Raw genomic sequence first — 24,107 nt, 5'->3', positions numbered from 1 at the left:
CATTTCTGAAAATATTATCAACTATATCACAACAGAGGTGCTTGGAGATTTCAACAGCGTTATTGTGCTTGATTGTGATGGAACACCAGTCAACACAGGAGTACATAATGGAGTACTGTGCCGCTTTGAATTTAAGTTAGACAAATCTGTTTAATGGGCTGTTTGCCTCATTCCTTTTAATAAATTACCCCTACGTCACATGTTCCAGTTCCTTGATGAACCCACTTCTGGCCTTTAGTCTAACTCTGGCAGCATCGGAAATTCTTTGGACGGCTCCGAGCAGCTTTTGTTTGTAACATATAATTCAATTAACTGTGCCTTCCTTTGGTTGATCCATCCATTCCTAGTAAGGATCAAAATATCTGATGGATGTTGTTCTTGCCATTTCCTCAGAAATCTGTCCAGTAGATTTAGCCGAACGCGATCTAGGGCGACTGAATGTTTCTCGCTGGGTGAGAACAGTGAACAGGATCTTACGGCTGTATGTTTCCACAACGAAACCTTCGCACAGCCTAAACACCATAGTGGAGTTCATTATGAGAGTGTATGTTCCATATCAAAGTCTAACATTCAATTAAGGATGTAGCTCGACACGTTCATCAATTCATTGTGACCTCTAGATATTTGGACTAAACTGACCTCAACGTAATCGACAATGTGATTTCGCGAAATGCTTTCGTTGCATCTCCAGAATACATTATGATTAGGTTGCTAATTGACGAAAGAGCACACACTTGCGTTCGAAGAGTTATAAAAGCCAGAGCCAGAAAAGTTGAAGCAACAGGTAAATCTGATGGTGTTCGCAAATTAAACATTTCTAAAATAAATTTTGAAGTTAAGGACTACATTGACATGATCGACTGGCAGAAAACCCATCTGACCCCACTATCAGTCTTGAATGACATAACATCCGAGGATTTGCAAACCATGCTGCAAGAAGAGGTTTCAACTGAATGGTCATTCACTAACTTCCCATGCCACACGCAAGCTGTGGAAAGAACTGTAGGGGAGAATGGGGTATTGGCGGTCACTTAAGCGCAATTCGATATACTGGAGAATTGGAAGCAGTTATTCGAACTTTTTAAAATGGAATAATTAAGCTGAAATGTACTCTTTGCAAAACAACAACTCTGAATATTCTGTGAAGCATTATCTATCACATACACCCGAAAAAGTGAAAGAAGAGTTTTGACCGGGATTTCCCTCACATGCGGATAATGGCGATCAGTTCTTACACAATACAATTTTCATATAAAAATAATTTATTTCATAATAATTATGCTACTTAGCTTATGTATAACTGTATGGAAATGAGAGAAAGAACTAATTATGTCCACTGGAACAATATTTATTTTTATACACTTTTCTTACATATAATTCATAGAGTAGAAAATATTTATATGGTTAAATATTAATAATATCATACACGTTATAACGTAGTTTTCATAATGTAATTTCAAAGTTTAGGTAAAAATGAAAGTCATAAAAGGTCTTTACAATAAGAATCATAAAAACTTAGCTGCTTTTACAGAGGAGTTGCTTCAGTAGGCCTACTTTCAGCGTACTAAACAATTTTAATTATTTAAATGTCTGCCTATCTTTCTTGACCAATCGAATTATTTGTTATATTATTAGTAATAACAATAGGAACCTAACTATAGTATTTATAAACTGCATGGCGGTAGTAATATACAGCATATTAGTACTAATATAGCCTTATAAGATTTTTCAAAACGAAAAGTACAATTGAAGTTTCAGATAAAATATAATAAGTCATTTAGATATGTACAAAACATGAAGTTACTACCTTAAAACAGTTTTCTTTTATCAGACAACCTTTTCAATTGCATCTATCACAAGTATATCCTTCTGCAGTGTCCCAACCACTACACGCTTGATGTACCCACAATCCGCACCCTGTACAGCGAAACCACATCTCACCGTCTTTACCAAACTCTTCACAAATGAGGCAAAGATCTTTGCCTATGTTTGTTTCACAGTCATAATCAGAATCATCGTCACAGATTGGCTTTCATTAAGCGAACAGCTTTCTGAAGAGCTATCAAAATTCTTCTGTAGGCCTCTATTTAGTAATTTCTTCTGCTTACGTTCATTTTTCTTCTTGCTATGTACTTCACAGTTCTTGAATATTTCTTCATCCTTTCTCTCCTTTATCTTACTAGAGCTCTTAAGGCCTTTCTGAAGTCTCTTTGCTTTCTTCTTTTTAAGTCGGTCTTTCATTGGTGTGGATGTTAATATTTCAGAATGCGTTCTTTCCCGCTCTTTTTCCCGATAGCCCGTGCTCGTCGATGGGAGATTATAGATGTCTTCTATTGGAACTAACATTTCAGGTTCTTTAGAAGATGTAGAACTAGGCTTACTTGGTGAACATCCTTGTTGCACTCGATCTTCAGGTTTGTTGTCTGTTTGTAGACGAGAAGATAACAGCGAACCTGGTTCTGAGTGATCGCCTGCTGGAGATGCATCATCAGTACAAACAGGTGTACTAGAAGAATTCTGTAGTATTGTTTCGCAAAGGAAATCTTCTTCGGTAATGATATTTGGATTAAGTGGTTTGATACCTGTGGCTTGAAACCCAGAAATTGCTTTAGTAATAGTCGCTACGACTGCATATGCCTTATGAAAAAGTTCAGCTACATCATAAGGGGTTATCTTCTGAAAATTCCTGCTTTTCATGAACAAATCACATTCTCTGCGATATGCAGCCTTTAAAGGAGAAAAAAAAAAGTCACATCTAACGGCTGGAGACGATGGGAAGAGTGAGGTGGTAAGGAAACCATAACGATTCCACGATCTTTACAAAACTCATAAGCTTCTAATGTGCAGTGAGAAGTATGGTTGTCAAGGACTAATAAGACAGGATTGTCTTTCGATACATTGGTGAAGTCCGCAAAATGCTTAAGCCACAACACGAATAGTTCTTCTGTTATCGATCCTGATTTACTGCAGTGATAAATAGAACTGGGTGGGCCGTTCTTTTCCAGCAATGGTGTCATGCGCTGCCGAGGAAATATGAACATTGGTGGCACGAACTGACCTCCGGAACTCATAGCGCAAACAACTGTTATAGCCTTTCCTCTCTCCCAGCTGGTGATTGAGCCAACTCTTTTCTGCCCTTCTACAGCAATCACAACTCCTGGATCTTGGACTGTGGTTATGCCAGTCTCATCCATATTCCATATATTAGTATCTTTAAAATGGTACTTCTCCATTACTTCCTCCAAATTGGTGAAAAACCGGTTAACATCCATCTTATTAAGACCCATAACTCTACCTACATTCACAGCTTCAGGTTTCCGGACGCTAATATCATGCCGTTTAAGGAAACCGCTAAGCCAATCCTTTCCAGCCATCCTGTTTGCTTTATTAAAACGATTTTTTATGTTATTACGTTCGGCATATTCAAAAGCTATGCGTCTCAACTGGATAGGTGACAAACCGTGGAATATTTTGGACAGTAATTTGACGTGATTCGCAAGAGCATGTTCATAATTTGGAGGAAAATAAGTTTTTCTTCCAAACCTTGGAGAGCTAAAAACACCTTTCTTCACTCGCTCTTGTAAGGTACTGAAGGGAATTCCATGCATTTTGGCTGCCTTCCGAATCGATATCCCTCCTCTTATGGTAGCAATAGCATTTTCCAGCGACTGTGTTGACCATTTCCCTTTGTCTGTTTTCCTTGTCCACTTAGAGGGCATCTGAAATGAGACATAAGAATACTATTCAAGACTCAAGAGGGTAATACCGGTCATAATTATCGAGTGACCGCCATTATCCGAAACGTACATTTATTATTCCCTTCAGTGTATAGCACACATATAGCTCAATTAAGAAAAAATGAATACGTACCTTTAAGAAGACTCTTCAAAGTATTCTATGTACAAGTTGCAGCACTATCGAACAACAACAAATGGTACAACAAGTCTGTAAATGTCACTTATTTTTAGATCAGAAAATGACAAAACACACTTTTCACTACTAGTCCCGGGTTCGATTCCCGGCGGGAGCTCATGTGGTTCGGATTCCACGTTAATCAGTAGGTCCACGTCTCATATAGCCTCGCTGCTGAAAGGGACGCTAAACTAAAAAATCAACTCAACTCAACACTTTTCACTACTGTACTCAAACAAAGACTGCGATCTGGGCGGGAATGCTTATCAAGCTTTATTGGGGACTCGGCAGACAGCAGCACCTGTCAAAATTTGTCTGTGACTCACCGTTATATAATGACATCACTGACCATCATTATCGCCTGACCGCTATTACCCTCTTCTCCCCTACAACTAGTTACGGAGGCCTCCAGGAAAGTTTTCGGTCATGAAAACTGTGCCGACTTCTTTCGGATTACCTTGAAATCCTGAAAAAGTATGCAATCATTCAGGTTCAAGGGTCAGTATAAAATGTGAATCGTGAAACCTTCGCGAAAAATTTTCACAAACTTGAAATTACAAGTCCATAAGTTTTATAAGGTATTCGTATTTTTCTGTTTGTTAAAACATAAACATTAACATTCTAATCTGTCAGGTATTTGGACGAATGAAAGATTTGAAACCTAATAACTGTGAAGTTATAAAATGTTGCTGCTTTACTTGAAACAAATGAGTTATTGTGAGTAAAAAAATATGGTTCATGTACTAGTAAGAAAAATATGCAAGTTCAGGCCAACTACCAGAATAGAAATGTTATTCCACGGTTATGAAACTTTCTATAGTAGTTAAATACATGTAAACGCGACAATTCGTTACTACCATGAAATATGATGTGATAAATGTATAGTATTAAAAAAATATATATAAAAGATAAATGTTGTGAAGTTTTTAATGAATTTTCAAAATTTTGCACCCCCTGTCAGAACATAAGATATGATTCTAGGGTTTTGAAATTTTTCACAGGTTATACCTATACGTAGGTATAACTTTTCTGCACTACCAGGAAAGGACCTACGATTCTATTGAAAATTTACAAAATTTTACATTTTTCCTATTTTTCACCAAATTTTCGAAACTTCAAAGGCCTTGCCAGAACAGAAGATATTATCCTAAGGTTCTGAAATTTTGAAGGGTAATATTTACATGCAGACACAACTTTTCCGCACTACCGCAAAGGGATCCTCAAACTTTCGATTTTTTCGAGCCTAGGGACCTTCGTGTCAAACATCTACCTTTGGACAGAACACCACATCATAATCATCTTTGAGAGAATTAGGCAATTTAAAATTACGTTATAACTTTTGCAACTTGTAATACTTAAACTGCTACTCAACAGGAGCTGATTTGTTTGCAAAATCACGGCTTGTTTCCTTGTTTGAGACATAAGTTTGTGCGGGGGAGAGAGGGGCGGAAAATTATTTAGAGCACAGGGGCGCACAATATATAAATACAGGCCTGCCTTGGGGAAATAGATTATGTCGCTGTTCATTCTGGTATGTAGTCTTGTCTATTTATTTTCTTCCGAATCAAAGCATAAATAACATTATATTCCTCTATTTGTAATCAATCCGTAAAGCCAAATGAACATCTGTGCGAATTTGAATAAGGTAACACTTGAGATTTTTTAAAATTCTGTTTCTTGTTTGTTACTAAACCTAGAGTTGATTTGATTAAACTTTGAATAGAAATCATAACTTCCAGGAAACCACTTTGGGGATTTATTTTTCACAATATGCTCTTAACATGTTTAAACATATTATTTAAGAAATAACAAGACATTTCACTACAATTGATATATTACTGATAATAGATTGTATACATTTCATATGGACCAAAATATCCACTTTCCCACACTTGTAAATAATGCTAAATTTTATTTTTCGTGGATATGTCGTCAGTAAATAATAATAGTAATAAAATTTAGACTACATTAACCAATTAATAGATTACTACTAATTCTACTTTAATTAGAAGCAAGAGTGTCTAAATATCAAAATAAAATTTGAGAAGGGGCTGCGATGGCTGTGGTAGGACATTCAGATGTGTGGGGTCCCTGGTTCAATCCCAGCCCGCGCCAAGTGGACTTATAAAATAGATACAGACTTATACGAGGAGTGTTGGGAACGTCATGTCTATGGGAGGCTAACAATAAAACCAATGATCTGAAAAAAAAAATATTTTTCAATGTAATCACCTTCCAGTTCTACACATCGTCTCCATTTTGTTCCAAGTGAATCAATGCCTTCAACATAAAAACATTTCTCCTTGCAGCCAAAGAGCTGATCACTGCATCCATTACCTGCTTGTCGCTTGAAAATCGCTGGCCCCTGAGGTATACTTTCAAATGACGAAACAGATAATAATCACTTGGTGCTAAGATGGGATGTGTGTCTAGCGACATTTTGCACCTCAGCGTCGTTTATTCTGAACTGATTGGCGTAAATCTTCAAGTTTTTTTTTTTTTTTTTTTTTTTTTTTTTTTTGTAAGTAGCTAGTCCCTGTGATAGTATGTCCCTTTGGTATAGCTTCAAGCAAAAGATTTCCTTCCCTCTCCCAGAAAACAGTTACCATAACTTTGCCAGCCGATTTCTTTGCCCTGAATTGTTTTGGAGTTGATTTTCCCTCATGCTACCACTGCATGGACTCTTCTTTAGATTCTAGGTCATACCAGTGAGCCCATGTTTATCCTCTGTCACTGCATGCTGGTAGAAGTAGTTATCTCCTTCCATAAAATCCAAATTTTCCTGACACATTTGCATCCGAGTTTGCCTCTGAAAACCGTTCAAATTGTGAAGAACCCATCTGGAACAGACTTTTGTGAGCCGAAGGTGTTGGTATAGAATATCCCAAACACTATGAATATCAGTCCTTACTTCTTCCACTATTTTTCTAATCTTTTTTCGTCGATCGGACATTACTACTTTTTGTACAATTTCCATTACTTCAGGTGAAGTTGCTGTTTTTGGTCGACCACTCCTAGGCTCTTCTTTGACGTTTGTTTTACTACACTTAAATGAGCTTATCCATCATATTACCTGTCGATGCTACAGTGCATCATCACCATACACTTCCACCAAGTTTAGATGAATTTCATTAACACTGACGCCCTTACACTGAGAAAAATCCGTTCTCCGGACAGCGGTATATCGTACAAGTATACGGAATCCTCTTGCTTATGACAGAAATTAGTATGGAGCATACGTTATCCATATGCTACATAGGCACTGCCCTTAGATGTTACATCATACCGTTGCACGATGCCTGATATCTAACAGTCTTCCTTATATTACATACTCATATGTATGTTACCTTCGTCAGCTATATGTTATATACGTCCATTTGTATGTGAGATCCTGACCACCTACCGTATGTTGTTTCACACGGAAAGCACGTACAGATTGAACCAGTGGCGGATCCAGGATATGATTAAGGAAGGGGCTAAACCATAGTTCGCAACTTTATCTAGTGTAAAGCAGGATTTAAGCCCATTTTATCCCGTGTATACCTGAGTGTCAAGGGGGCTATAGCCCCCTTTGGATCCGCGTCTGGATGGTACACTTATACAGAAAGTATTATAAAACATGCGTTTTCAGTTGTACGTTTGCTGTGCGCTAAGTCCCAAAACTACAGGATTTACAAATGTAACATACGATTTTACGTACGCCACATACTTTTTTTCTCAGTGTACGAAAGAAAAAACGAATCACATGTCTCTGTTCTAAATTAGTATTTTTTGAGTTTTGCTCAACTTGTGCACTTGTGGAAGCTCTCGTGACCCGGTCACTTGACATTTTCCCTTGAAATCGTGTCCAGCTTCTTAAATATGCTTGTCCTTTATGGCCAGGTTGCTTTCATTCATCTAAACAAGAAAATAAAGGTAATTAAATACGTTTTATAAGCACTTTAATTTCTAAATTTTTGAATGTATGTAAATCTAGTTGTAGACTGCCTATAAAATCCGTGCTAAGTACCAAAATGAAAATGTTAAGTAAAAGGCCCAGATTTTACTTCAGAACTAATGGCACATAGTCCTACGGCAATTCTTCTGGCAATTATTTGAACTACTTTCACAGTGAATACTAGATAGCTCGTTGTTCACTGAGCAGTGTTAGGCACATAGGCCACATCTTAACATTAAACCGAACTTTCCCATTTTTGTTACTTAGCACGGATTTTAGTCTACAGTTGTTATTTAACAGTAATAACTCAACTGCAGCTACTCTATTTCTTGATCACTTTAACATAGGGTCTATAGTACAGTCAGCAATAACAGTGGGTAGAACACGTATATTTCTTTCCTCAATAATTTTGAAATGAGTGGATTTATCTGACAAGTAAGTAATTTATTATGGAAGAATCATTTCCTGGACGCTTCGTCACCAAATAATAATAATAATAATAATAATAATAATAATAATAATAATAATAATAATAATAATAAAACAAAAAAACAAAAAACTTGGAATGCATTAATCTGAAGCAAGAGTGTCTAATTACAAAAATAATACTTGAGAAGGAGTCGCAGTAAATCACATCTGGTGAATGCGGTCCCTGTTCAATCCCAGCCCGTGCCAAGCGAACTTTGTGATGGAAAACACAGTGTGCTTAGGTTTTCTCGGTGTTCTCTCGTTTCCTACTGCTATCATTTCACCGGTTAAATCCATCTCATCATCACTGTTTCTCTTAGCTTCGGCGCATAATAGTGGACTTTAAAAAATTTAGAAGTGTACCTTAGCTACCCTCCTTATTTTGACAGGAGTACACTGTTCACCACTGTGAATACTCGACAGGAATACAAAGGAACATGCGTTAAATTTTGGTATTTGTCAAAACTAAAAATTTGGTAGGGGTGTATAGGATCAATGTATGTATCTCTAAAAGTTTGGGTAGAAATTTCTTGGGCTGGCACCAAAACTTTTAACAGTAATATCATGAAAGGAAATAACTCGGATTCATGTTTCCTGTTTAGTCATGATAAAATCGAAGGGCAGCTGTGGACATTTTGTTCATGTAGATCTGCACTATTATTGTTACTCCATACAAATGAGAGATAACTTTCGGATAGATTGAGGCTATGATAGATTGTAAGAAGTAGGCAAGATCCACCTTCACGCTTTCGTCCATATTACGTATCCCCAACTTCCCCTCGTAAATGTGTCCACCGATAATGATAATTTCCTGTAGGAAACCTTTCTGAACTTTCAGTAAAACGAAACGTACCTTTTGCCAGATGTGTTACTGTACGATATTACCCGAATGAGATAAATGTAGATATGAGGCGTCTAATATCAAAATCCGCGACATCCATTTTGCTTAGTTTCGAGTAATCTTGCAAAACGTGCATGAAGCTCCATATACATGCGTACAAAGTCCCATCATTGAACTAAATTTTTAGTATGAAATATTAAGCTTTTAAACAAAATACTGTTTCCATGGCATTCCTTTAGATCAAATATACAACAAGCGATATATAACTCAATTTCGGTAAAAAGTGGATGAGGCGCCTCATATAATCTAATGTGAGAACCGTATTCCAGTTTGCAGCAGTTCATCTTATGTTCAACAAATATAGCACTGAAATGGTTGTGGTTGACAATGGACTGCGCCAGATTTAATATCTGGGCCATGTTATATCGAGGTGGTGAGTTCTGCTGGACTGCTAATCGACGAACTCTACGAAGCACCTTAGGAGACCTTTTGCTGATAGCCATGGGTCGCTTTTGTTTTCGAATGTTTCTGCATTTATGATCATGTGGCAATGATATCTTTAGATGTGATCACTCTGATCCTTAAATATTTTCTAGATATTGTTTCACTATTCGGTTATAGAAAAAAATCTGTGTGGAAGTGTTATGATGTACGGGGGATGTACAATTTCCAATAAGCTCACTTTCGCTAGAAGCAATTCGAACTCCTGCACCTGGAAGCTGAGACAACACAGTGATAACGACACGTTTTAATGTTTCTGGCGCAACTACACAAGTGACAGGAGGGTTGTCAATCGGACGGATATAAACTGAACAATTCCTGTATAAGAATAATCATTTAATTTATTCCCTATATTCTGGAAAGTCAGCTGTTTGTATATATATTTGATTAGTTAATTATTCACGTACAGAGTATATTCGTGCTTTTAATTAGCAGTGGATATCGATTATTTACAGGAGAAATATTCGGAAGTTTTACTGTTTATGGATGTGATAGTGAGTCATATTGAGCTTGTCCACTTACAGATAATTATTATTTGAGATGACTGGATGTGTTTTCTGTGTTGTAAATTTATTAATGCCCTTGAAGCGCAACAATAAAAATTGTTTTCTTATACTAATTTCGTGATCGTTGTACATATTTGAAATCTATATTATTTGTAGCCTATTTTACTGTCAGAACATTTGTTTGTTTTTTCAAAAAAAGAAGAAAACTACATTAGTTATTTTACACATTTATTCGCACATCATTGTATAGACATTGGTCAGTGAAATATGGGTTCTAAGTAGGATTGCCATAATTTTTTTGATCCAAAATACGGACAAGTCTTAAAATGACGACCCATCAAAGACACGGTGAACAAACACAGAATAAATATTTTGAAATTTCTTACCGAAAAATCACCTTTCTAGGTTATCTCACAATTGTTTACTATAATACTTAAAACACTATTGGAAACTAACATGTTTTATAATTTTTTCATTAACACAAATATAATAAATCATATCATTAGATTACGTATATTAAGTCTAAGCAAAAGAACCTTGGAATTTAAAAATGCGACACTGTTTTAAAAACATAACCTACTTTATTAATATTAACTAAAATATGTTATATGACACATTTCTTTTCGGCCGAGATTTTAGCGATTCCCGACTCGAAAATTTTCGGGCAGCTCCAAAAACTGTCAAATACGGACATTTTCCTATTTCATGCTTTGTACGATACGGACATATGGCAACCCTAGTTCTAAGCATGGAACTATGTAGAAGCTATAATAATAAATCTCACAAGAAACATGTCTGCTGAAATGTGTTGTCGATATCCTTTTAATGTTAATAATACTCATTGAATTTTGACAGCAAGAGTAACGTATTTTCCATTAGTTTGATTAGATTTTAGATTGATTGGTTTCAGCATTTTTGGAATCCACCAAGATAATGGAAAGAAGATGCCTACCATTACTGCTTCTTAACACGCGATTATGTATGTTGTGTTCTGTAGGTGTTGTTTGAAACAAGTTCTTATTACAACAGTCTTTTATAAGATTAGCTTTAACACGCGATCACATTTAGAGTTAATTATTGCGTCACTTTCACGATTGATAGGAAGGAACATGAAACTAGGATGTTTGATTTGATGAATTGCTAATACAGAAATCAAAACAATATATACAGAAAAATACAAATAATTTATATGTAGAGTGAGAATGTGAATTTCTACGAAAATACGGATTTGACTCCAAATGCATACGTAAAACGTAAACGACAATATACTTTTTTCTTTATTATTTGTTTAAATATTTCTTCAAAAGCTTTTCCAACTACAGAGTTTCCAGCATTGTTTGAAATAAGGTAGGAAAATTGGTCAGAATTTCCCGCAAAAACACATTTATTTAAAATTAAATTTCATTGGTCCACGTTACAATTACAAAGTATTTTAGCTATATAGACAATATCTTATCTTATCCAGTGTTGAGAATACGTTTCAAGAAGAACATATTTAACAAATTCTAGTAGCGTACCAGTCGTAAGTTTTTCTCATAATTGTAGTATTTTTTTTTTTTTTTTTTTTTTTTGCACATAAAAATTATTTCAAAGATAAAACGAAGAGAAACCAATATGTACTTCTATACTGTGTTTCTTCGAAAGTAGCCTGGGTACTTTTTTTAAATTTAAAATTAACACTTTATTTCGAACTCTATGAGAATGGAATTTTCAAGTTGTTTGAATTTTTTTATTGGAATCGTAGGGAAGATTACTGGTGCATCAAATTTTAAAGGAGTAGAACTTCGAAATATTTGGAAGATGAATATGTGGAAATAAGTTGATAACTATTTTGTCTAAGCTAATTGAAAAATTGTATTAACTAATATTCGAAGTCGTATTCTAATTTGATAATTAGTCTATATTATAAAATTGAAAGTAACTATGTTTGTGACTCTTAATCTCTTGAACTACAAAACCGATGTCGATCCAAGTTTCAACACCGATTAGGTTCGGACCTAGGAGTTTCTTTTTTTATGATTTCATTTAGACGGTAGGACTTAGGGGAGGGGGAATTATAAAAAAGTAAATAAAACTTAATAACTCTTGAACCAAACGACTAATCTTGATCAAATTTTCAACATAGGTTGGATTCGTACTTGGGATGTTTCTTTAATCATTTCACTTTGACGAAGTAACGTTGGGGAGGGGGAGATATACAAAAATCAATATATATAAAAATAAAAGTGACTGTTCGTGAGTTAATAACTCTTGAACAACCCGATCGATCTCAATCAAATTTTCAACATAGATGAAGTTTAAACCTGGGAAGTTTTTTTATTATTTCACTTTGACGGTAGATCTTCGGTGAGGGGGAGGGGAGGAGGAGGAATATATGAAAATGAATAAACTTAGTAACTCTTGAACTACCCGACCTATCTCGATCAAACTCTCAACATAGATAAGATTCGGGCCTGGGATGTTTTCGTTATTTCACTTTTATGGTGCAACTTAGGGGAGGATAAGATATGTGTAAACAGATAAAAATAAAAGTAACTGTCTTAGTGACTTAATCACGTTTGAAACACCACAGCGATCTTAATCAAATTTTCAATATAGATGAGGTTTTGCACCTGTGATGGTTTTTATCATATTATTTTGATGGTAGAACTTAGGGGAGGGGAGGAAGGGAAATATATGAAAATGAATAAAACTTAATACTCTTGAACCACCCGACCTAGCTCAATCAAATTTTAAACATAGATGAGGTTCAGGCCTGGAAGGTTTCTTTTTTATATTTTCACTTTGACGGTAGAACCTAGGATTGGGGATGGAAGGGGAGATTTATATAAATATGAACAAAAATTAATTTTAGGACCACCCAACTGATCTCGATCAAATTTTCAACGTAGATGACGTTCGGGCCTGAGATAATTTTTATTATTTAACTTTCACGGTGCAACGTAGGGAGGGGAGGGAGAGATATATGTAAAAAATAAAAAATAAAAATTAAAGTGACTGTCTTTGTGACTTGTCGATCAAATTTTCAACATAGATGAGGTTCGGGCCTGGGGTGGTATTTATCTATTCACTTTGACGATAGAACTTAGGGGAGGGGGATTAAAGAGTTAAAAATAATTAAAATTTAATAACTCTTGAACCAAACGATCAATCTCGATCTAATTTTTAACATAGATGAGGTTCGGGCCTGAGATTTTTTTTTTTTATCATTTTACTTTGTCGGTAAAACTTAGGGAAGGGGGAGGAGAGGGGGAGATATATAAAAATAAATAAAACTTAATAACTCTTGAATCACCGGACCGATCTCGATCAAATTTTCAGCCTAAATGAAGTTCGAACCTGAGATGATTTTTGTCATGTCACTTTGACAGTGTAGGGGGGGGAGGGGAGGGACACTTAAAATTGATAGAAAATGTTCGATATTAGTGTGGAATGTATAGTTTTTGTGGTCGCTGAGATGCACAGCGACACTTCTGATGCCGCTTAAAACCAAATTCAGCCCCGCAACTTGGGGGAGGGAGAAGAGGGAGATATATATCGAAATCACCAATACCAGTGCCGAATGCATAGTTTTCGGACGGGGACGCTCAGATGAACAATGACACTTCCGATGTCATGCCCCGCAAACATGGGGAGGGAAGGGCGATATATAAAAATCATCGAAAATGACCGATATCAAAGAGCACTTTAGTAATAGTAAAAAGTGCCTGACTAATGGAACATATTACTATTTTTTTTCTTAATTTAACCCAGCGAAGCGGGTAATTGATGCTTGTTAACTGTATTTTTATAAAAAGACCTTCAAGTGGTGGTCTAACCTTTTTACACAATTATTTTTCCTTTCCACTCGTAATTCAGGTAGTTTTGTATTACATTATGAATCAAGGTTCAATCATGGATAGCTACATCTGAGAGTCTTTCACTGGAATCGTGCAATTACAAGAGTGCAATAGCAAAGCCTAAAAGTTCGTAATGTATACACACACTAAAACTGACTGTTTTGCAGTGCAAATCTTCTTTTCACTTCTAGTAAATCTAAATTGCAAGTATTTCTTTTCGGATTTTTTAAAATTCTTTATGTTGTTTTGGACATCAAAACATTATACGCATATTAAAATGAAATCTTTAAGTTTTACGTCCCACGGTTATGCCGGTTAGGCTAAAGGAGACGGTGATGATGAGAGATGAGTGAAATGGTGGAATGAATAAAGTGGGAGGAAACGGGAGAACCCCGAGAAAACCCACGAGCACGGTGTTTGTCCACCACAAAGTTCACGTGGCGGGAGCTGGGATCGAACCCGGGACCCCAAGCACCAGAGGTGAACGCTCTACCACTGAGCCACCGCGCCCCCCCTATACGCATATTACTACTTTATGATTATTATATGTGTTATGTTATAATGTTATAAAAATATATTAATAGTTTGGTTTACCAGATCTGGAAGATTGAATAATTGAATATGTATATGTATAGTTACCATATAATGTGTACGAGAGTATTTCCAAAAGTCTTCGGCCCGACATTGTAATATCGTGCCACTAATAATAAACTGTTCATGCAACATGATGCTATCTATGGAAGACATAGTATGTCAGTTCCAACTATCTAGCTGCGTCAGCTCTTTGGAAGGAGCTATTCTCGACTCAATAGCTATATTGAGTTTGCTTACTGCACGACAATGCTCCAACCCACACAACTGGAATGCTAAATCTAGGTTGTAGAGTGGGTGCTGTGTCTTCTTGAAGCTTATAGTCTTTCACTGCAGCCTTATCAACAGCAGCCGTGTGGATTGGAGCATTGTCATGCAGTAGAATACTCAACGCACAAAGGTTGATTCAAATGACTGCTTTCAACGAAGTGACGCAGGTAGACAATTGGAACTGATACGTTATATCTTCCATAGATGGCACTGTATATGCCATGAACGCCTTAATAATCAGTGGCATGATATCTCAATGTCAGGCTGGAAGCTTTTGGAAATACATATATTTGCTAAGTTAACTAACTCTAGCATCAGAAGTGATTCCTCTGTGCACTGCTACGTTCCGATAACCATATGCTTACGATTTTTCACGTGTCTATTTACTATATTGTGTTAGAGTAATGCATGAAAATGTTATGGAACTGTCTGTGTGAAAGAAGTGGCTCAGTGGCAGAGCGCCCACTTCCTGGTGCAAAGTTCGATCTCAGCCCCTGTGGGTTTATGGTGAAAAATCTTGAACTCTTGCCCGTGGGTTTTCTCAAGTTTCATCCACATTACCAATCCACCAATTATTTCATAATTATTCACTATTATTAATCACGTATTTCCTTAGCCTAATGTGTATAAATATGGAATGTTAAGTAAATAATATATATATATATATATATATATATATATATATATATATATTTAAATCTGTTGATTGTAAACCAGTCTTTGTACTTCTTGGTGGTTTTGAAACACAGATACTCTTGTTCCTTTGTATGTATAACCAATGCCGCGCCGTGGAAAATCAGCGCCCAGGGCGAGAATATATGACGGCGTCCCCGTACATATGAGTGAACACGACAGACCAGCTGCGAAGCGCAACCATGGTAGTTGCGAAGCGTAATAAAATTTTCTAAAATAAACCTTGCTTTTCCTTGATTTTGAGCACTTCTTATTACTGTGCTCATGCCTTCCATTTTATATATGTGCATATGCATTTTCCTAACATGAGTAATATTATAGGACAACTTAATAAAGTAGGAAGAGGATTTAAGTACATACTAGTTTGTACTAATATGTTGATAAAAATTGATCAAAATATTCCAAGTAATTTTTCCTCTCTTTTTTTTCTTTACTTCTTTTCTTTTATTTTTTCTCCCGAATTTTGCGCCCCTTACTTCGGCGCTGGGGGCCTTAGCCCCTTTCCCCCCAAGGCACGATACTGTGTATAACATCATCGTATGGGAGTAGTAGAAAATGGATCGATCTGGGCCAGCATTAGCCAACTCACGAGCCCCTGGGAAATTGAGAACCGTACACCGTGAAACCACGGTCTTTTACGACCTCCATTTTAGGGGTGAATTTGTTCCCTTTTATGAGCACTTTTTAGGGGGTGTATTCGTTCTCTTTTATGACCACTTTTTAAGGGGTGAACTCGTTCCCTTTTATGAGCATATTTTTCAACCCCTACGAACATCAGACTACGTAACATGATAACAGATAAGAATATGGGGTGTATTCATTCTCTTTTATGAGCATATTTTTTAACCCTTACGAACACATAGAAGAGCAGATAACACATAAGACTACGAACACATAGAAGAGCAGATAACACATAAGAGTACCTAACATAATAAGGGTGTATTCATTCCATTTTATGAGCATATTTTTCAACCCTTATTTTAACATAGCAGAAATGACATAAGACTACGAACACATAGAAGAGCTAATACAAGAGTATGGCTTATTTTCCAACCCTTATTTTAACATAGCAGAAATTACACTGAGACTATGAATACATAGCAGAGCATAAGACTACGTAACACACAACAACCTCCATTTTAGGGGTGGACTCGTTCTCTTTTATGAGCATATTTTCCAACCCTTATTTTAACATAGCATAAGACTACGAACACATAGCAGAGGTGTATTCGTTTTTAACCCCTTAGCATAAGACTATGTAACATAGCAGTACGTAACACACAGCAGAGCAGATAACACATAACATAACAAGGGTGTACTCGTTCTCTTTTATGAACATATTTTTCAACCCCTATTTTAACATAGCAGATAACACATAAGATTACGAACACATAGAAGAGCAGATAACACATAAGACTACGAACACATAGAAGAGCAGATAACACATAAGAGTACCTAACATAACAAGGGTGTATTCATTCCCTTTTATGAGCATATTTTTCAACCCCTATTTTAACATAGCAGAAATTATACTGAGACTATGAACACACAGCATTTTAGGAATGGACTCGTTCTCTTTTATGAGCATATTTTTCAACCCCTATTTTAACATAGCATAAGACTACGAACATAGCAGAGCTAATAACCCTTATTATAACATAGCACAGATTACATAGCAGATCTAATACGGCTTATTTTCCAACCCTTATTTTACCATAACAGAGACTACGAAACATAACGAACATACAGCAGAGCGGTACGAAACTCCACCCTAATTGAACAGCAGAAATTACACTGAGATTACGAACACACAGCAGACCAGAGAATACATAAGATTCATTCCCTTTTATGAGCATATTTTTAGGGGTGTACTCGTTCTCTTTTATGATTACTTTTCCAACCCCTATTTTATCATAGCAGAAATTACATAAGATTTTTTTCAACCCCTATTTTAAGACAATGAATACCTATGTAACATAACAAAGGGGGTGTACATAAGACTACGAACACACATGGTAGGGCTGTATTCATTCTACCCCTATTTAAAGATAGCAGTGGCTTATTTTCCAACCCTTATTTTAACATAGCAGAAACTACGAACACATAGCAGAGCAGATAATACATTTCCGATTCGATACGCTCTTTGAACCGATTTGGATGAAACTCGGCATATGGAGGTTTTCGACCATGCTGAGTACGAATATCATACTTATTTTTACCTGGGTCCTATAGTTTATGTGGCATACGCCCTTTGTATGACAATTTTAACCGATTTGGATGAAACTCGGTATATGAGGGTTTCCGGACATGCTGATTACAAATATACCTATTTTTATCTAGGTCTGATAGGTTATGTGGGATACGCCCTTTGTATGACACTTAAAACCCAATCACTCGTAAACGAAACAACATATTAAGGTTCTGTTTCCTCATTTAGCAATTGGTCATCAACTACTACAAGTTCCAAAAATAGTGGCCATCGAGGTCAAAGGTCAAAATACTTAAAACCTAATAACTTAGAAACGGAGCAACGTATTGAGATGCTGTTTCCAAATCTAGTAATAGGTCATCAACTAGTACATGTTAAAAAAGTACTGATCATCGAGGTGAAAGGTCAAAATACTTAAAACCTAATAACTCGAAAACGAAGCAACGTATTGAAGTGCTGTTTCCACATTTAGTAATAGTTCATCAACTACTACAAGTTCCAAAATAATGATAATCGAGGTCAAAGGTCAAAATACTTAAAACCTAATAACTCAGAAACGGAGCCAAATATTGAAGTGGTGTTTCCACATTTAGTAATTGGTCATCAACCACTGCAAGTTCCAAAATAATAAGGGTTTATATTAGAATATACCTTTGTATATTCTCCGTTTTCTTCTGTAGAACATTCAATTTTATTCCTTCGTTTATTTTAGTAGTACAAAACTGAATAGGTCACTCAAATTTATTCCTCCTTCGTTTTCTCTTTTTTGTTGGTACACAAGAAAATAGTCCATCCAAATTTTATTTGTTCTTCACTTCTTTTTCTTATTTTGCTTGGTACAAAACTAAATATTTCTTCATTTATTTGATTAGTACAAAATGTTAGTTCTTTCCTTTTTCTTCTTGCTACAAAATTGAATAACCACTCAAATTTAGCCCTTTGTTTGTTTAAAAAGTACAACATGGTTTAGAAATTCTGAGCTAGTTAAAAATGGCATTTCTTCGCTTTTTGTGGTTATTACAAATTTATTCCTTTGTTTATTTGTGTAGCTTTTATCTGTTTGGTAGAAATATTACAAAAAAGGGATAAAAATCTAAGCCTGTTATAAATGGTTCTCGTTGGAACAAAAAGGAAATAGGAATGGTAAAAAATGTATAAAATGGTCCTTCCTCTCTTTTTTTCGAATGAGTACAAAAATAAAATAGACCACCCAAATTTATTCCCTCGATTATTTGAATAGCACCAAAAGGTATAAAATGAACCTTCTTCACTTTTTTCTGGTTCGTACAAAGCTAAATAGCTCACTCATATTTATGCCTTCGTTTATTAGACTAGTTTAAAATGATATAAAATTCGCAGCTAGTAAAAATGGTTCTTTTTAGAGTTGATACAAATTATAAGTCCTTTGTTTATTTGAATACTCCAAAATGGTACGATTTCTTTCTTTTTTCTGGTTCATACAAAGCTAAATACTCCATTGTTTATTTGAGTAGTAAAATTCTGAGCCAGTTAAAATGACATTTCTCATTGGTACAAAATTGAATAGGTCACTTAAATTTATTCTTTCGTATATTTGATTAGTACAAAATGTATATAAATTCTCAGCTTGTTAAAAATGGTCTTTTTTCGCTTTTTTCTGATTGATACAAAAATTCTGAGCTAGTTAAAGTAACTCTTCTTCTCTTTTCTAGTTGGTACAAAAGAAAATAATTCACCTAATCTTCACTTCTTTTGTTTCTGGTTGCTATTCCTTCGTTTATTGGAGTAGTACAAAATGGTATAAAAATCTGAGTTAGGTAAAATAATCCTTCTTCGTTTTCTTTTGTTTATTTGATTAGTACAAAATGGCATTTCTCGTTGGTACAAAATTGAATAGGTCATTCAAATTTATCTTTTCGTTTGTTTAAATAGTTAAAATGGCATATCTTTGCTTTTCTTCTGATTGGTACAAAAATAAAATAGACCACTGAAATTTATTATTTGTATAGCACAAAAAGGTATAAAATGACCCTTCTTTGATTTTCTTGTCATTGGTACAAAAATAAAATTTCGTTTATTTGGGTAGTACAAAATTGTACAGAAATATTGAACTGGTTAAAACGGACCTTCATTTTTTTCTGGTTCATACAAAGATAAATACTCCATCCAAATTTGAGTAAAATGGTCCATGTTCGCTTTCTCAAATTTAGCCTTTCGTTTTTGCTTAAATAATACAAGATGACATATAATTCTCAGCTAGTTAATATGGCATATCTTTGCTTTCTTTCTTGTTAATACAAAAGTAAATAAGCCACTCAAATTTATTCCTTCTTCACTTTTTTTCTGCTTTGTACAAAATTGAATAGATCACACAAATTTACTAAATGAGGAAATGTTATCTCAATATGTGTTTTCATGTATGAGATTGACCTTTGACCTCGATGACCATTATTTTTGGAACTTGTACTAGTTGATGACCTCTTGCTAATTGTGGAAACAGCACCTCAATATTTGGCTCCGTTTTCGAGTTTTTGACCTTTGACCTCGATGACCATTATTTTTGGAACTTGTACTAGTTGATGACCTCTTGCTAATTGTGGAAACAGCACCTCAATATTTGGCTCCGTTTTCAAGTTTTGACCTTTGACCTCGATGGTCATTATTTTGGAACTTGTACTAGTTGGTGGCCGATTACTAAATGTGGAAACAGCACCTTAATATGTGGATCCATTTTCGAGTGATTGGGTTTTAAGTACTTTGACCTTTGACCTCGATGGTCATTATTTTGGAACTTGCAGTGGTTGATGACCAATTACTAAATGCGGAAACACCACTTCAATATTTGGCTCCGTTTCTGAGTTATTAGGTTTTAAGTATTTTGACCTTTGACCTCGATTATCATTATTTTGGAACTTGTAGTAGTTGATGAACTATTACTAAATGTGGAAACAGCACTTCAATACGTTGCTTCGTTTTCGAGTTATTAGGTTTTAAGTATTTTGACCTTTGACCTCGATGATCGGTACTTTTTTAACATGTGCTAGTTGATGACCTATTACTAGATTTGGAAACAGCATCTCAATACGTTGCTCCGTTTCTAAGTTATTAGGTTTTAAGTATTTTGACCTTTGACCTCGATGGCCACTATTTTTGGAACTTGTAGTAGTTGATGACCAATTGCTAAATGAGGAAACAGAACCTTAATATGTTGCTTCGTTTACGAGTGATTGGGTTTTAAGTGTCATACAAAGGGCGTATCCCACATAACCTATCAGACCTAGATAAAAATAGGTATGATATTTGTAATCAGCATGTCCGGAAACCCTCATATACCGAGTTTCATCCAAATCGGTTAAAATTGTCATACAAAGGGCGTATGCCACATAAACTATAGGACCCAGGGAAAAAATAAGTATGATATTCGTACTCAGCATGGTCGAAAACCTCCATATGCCGAGTTTCATCCAAATCGGTTCAAAGAGCGTATCGAATCGGAAATGTATTATCTGCTCTGCTATGTGTTCGTAGTTTCTGCTATGTTAAAATAAGGGTTGGAAAATAAGCCACTGCTATGTTTAAATAGGGGTAGAATGAATACAGCCCTACCATGTGTGTTCGTAGTCTTATGTACACCCCCTTTGTTATGTTACATAGGTATTCATTGTCTTAAAATAGGGGTTGAAAAAAATCTTATGTAATTTCTGCTATGATAAAATAGGGGTTGGAAAAGTAATCATAAAAGAGAACGAGTACACCCCTAAAAATATGCTCATAAAAGGGAATGAATCTTATGTATTCTCTGGTCTGCTGTGTGTTCGTAATCTCAGTGTAATTTCTGCTGTTCAATTAGGGTGGAGTTTCGTACCGCTCTGCTGTATGTTCGTTATGTTTCGTAGTCTCTGTTATGGTAAAATAAGGGTTGGAAAATAAGCCGTATTAGATCTGCTATGTAATCTGTGCTATGTTATAATAAGGGTTATTAGCTCTGCTATGTTCGTAGTCTTATGCTATGTTAAAATAGGGGTTGAAAAATATGCTCATAAAAGGGAACGAGTTCACCCCTTAAAAAGTGGTCATAAAAGAGAACGAATACACCCCCTAAAAAGTGCTCATAAAAGGGAACAAATTCACCCCTAAAATGGAGGTCGTAAAAGACCGTGGTTTCACGGTGTACGGTGCTCAATTTCCCAGGGGCTCGTGAGTTGGCTAATGCTGGCCCAGATCGATCCATTTTCTACTACTTATGGGGACACTAAACTTTTTTTTTTTTTTTTTGGTTTTACTTCAAGAAGAACGTAGTATGTCGAACTAACTGCCAACACTGAATTATATAGGTTGATTAGTTCAAAAACATATTTGTATTGGTATTCAAATTTGCATTTCTTCTATAAACTTTGTTTACCAAGCCGAACTAACCAGAACGAAAACTTTTCCATTCTTCATCTTTAATCATTTATTGTGACGATTATAAAGTGTTTTTTATGCATCTGCATAAGTTTGCCTTCGACTACAAAACGGTACTGAACGAATAAAACTTTAGAAAGAAATGTCCCTCCAACAACACGCTAATTATACGTTGATTTGAGTCTTGAATTAATCGTTGTGTGTTACTCCAAGTGTCACGAGAACGTGAGATTAACTGCATATGGCTGTTATAAACGCTGCTAAACAACATTACAAACAAGAAGTTAAAAAAAAAAGGAGAAGAAGAAGTACTAAACAAAGTAAGCATTTAAAACAGATGGGTTTTTGCAAGTACTGTGTAGGATTTTGTTAAGTGCTTTCTAAAATGCTAAGGAAGATTACCTGTTTCTTTGTTAGCAGTAAATAGGTTTCTGTTCATTGGAACTACGACACATTCATGCGGATAATTGGCTTCAATGGCTTGTGTTGCACTTGGTTGGCTTAGAACTGAAAATGTCTTTTTTTTTACTCAATGTTTTTTTTTTTATTTGATGGTTACTGGTTTATTATTATTTTTCAATTTTTGCTTAGGGCGTCAACTTAAATAGATCTTACTACTACCTCCACCAGAAGAGAGAGGGGTACAGTGACACTGTAGGGAGCTCATCTTCGGGATGGTTGGAAGAGTTAATCTTGCAGGTCCATGCCATGGAATTTGAGGTTTATGAGCGTCTTCATGCCTTAATTGAGGTTCTCAATTTGCTTCTGATATTCCGCTCCCCGTTCTCTTCAAATAGTAAAGTTACAGTGGGCCTCACGTAATGAACTTAATCAGTTCTATAACACTGTTCGCGAACCGAATTTAGGTTCCCATTGAAACTAATATAAATATAATTAATCCGTTCTAGTCACAGATACACGGTACTGTATTTTTTAAACCAGTAACAGGGATACAAATAAATAACATCATTTTACTAGCCCAAGAAAAATACTACTAGCCCACATCCCACAATGGAAATCATTTACTTAGCTTCGGTATTTTAATAATGACATTAAAAACTCGCCCGCACCGATGAACCGTGGTTATTTGCATCCCTGTTTTAAACATTTATTATTATTATTATTATTATTATTATTATTATTATTATTATTATTATTATTATTAGGGTGGTTGCGCCATATATGGAATACGTTCCTAATATGAAATACCAGACTATTTTGTCTGCTACGTGCTGCCACCGAATAGACTTTACGTAAACTTGTGCACTGTGTCAGCCTCCGTCTGTGCATAAGTGGTTTGCTGCCGAACGATAACATAACATTTCCTTTTGTTGCAGAATAGTTTTTTGAAGAACTTGAGTTTTTCGGACGTAGATTTCCAGGCTGCTGAATATACGCAAAGAGGCATATATTATTGTTGAGTTTGTGATATTTAGATTACATATATAGTGTACCATAAGGGCATAAAGATTCAGTACACAGAGAATCACGTAAGCGTATGTAGGAAGATAACTATCCAAAATGGTGATTTTCCTAATATGGAATACCAGCAGGATCCTAATATGGAATATTCCTAAATAGGTTCATACGTATGTGAACTAGAAGTGAAGAAGAATAACTGAATTATAAGTTATATTAGACCTGACATATTATCTTAGACCGAGCGTCAGCGAACGTCTCTGGTCGAGACGTTTGGCATTTGGGTTGTCTGTCTACAGGGTGTCCATAAAGTCTGGATACATGGGGAAAAGCACAATTTAGTCAATTTAATGCTAATGAATAATATTTTCCACATTATTTCCGTGCTGTTCAATGCATAATTTGATGCGCTTTGCAAGATTAAGGTGAACTCGATGGAATAGGTCTGAATTGCCGTCGATTTCAGCACACCGATTGGTAATGCGTTCTGTCAGGTGATTTAAATTTCTAATCTTCATCGAATAAACTTTCTCTTTCA

General features: G+C 35.6%; 1 protein-coding gene across 1 annotated transcript; it reads right to left on the bottom strand.

Moving 5' to 3' along the window:
• Positions 1–2,729: 2,729 nt before the first annotated feature.
• LOC145665413 (uncharacterized) lies at positions 2,730–3,719 on the bottom strand. The gene has a single exon (XM_081732719.1). It carries the CDS (start codon positions 3,717–3,719, stop codon positions 2,730–2,732), a length of 990 nt encoding a protein of 329 aa, XP_081588845.1.
• Positions 3,720–24,107: the final 20,388 nt, after the last annotated feature.

Source organism: Thermobia domestica, chromosome 11 (assembly GCF_964235325.1).
Source record: "Thermobia domestica chromosome 11, izTheDome1.hap1.1, whole genome shotgun sequence".
Taxonomy (NCBI): Eukaryota; Metazoa; Arthropoda; class Insecta; order Zygentoma; family Lepismatidae; genus Thermobia; species Thermobia domestica.
The sequence above is the reverse complement of the archived record's forward strand: the minus strand, read 5'-3'. Positions and strand labels throughout refer to the sequence as shown.

Coding starts and splice junctions, on each gene's coding strand:
- LOC145665413 (XM_081732719.1), bottom strand. CDS start 3,719: ATGCCCTCTAAGTGGACAAGGAAAACAGACAAAGGGAAATGGTCAACA.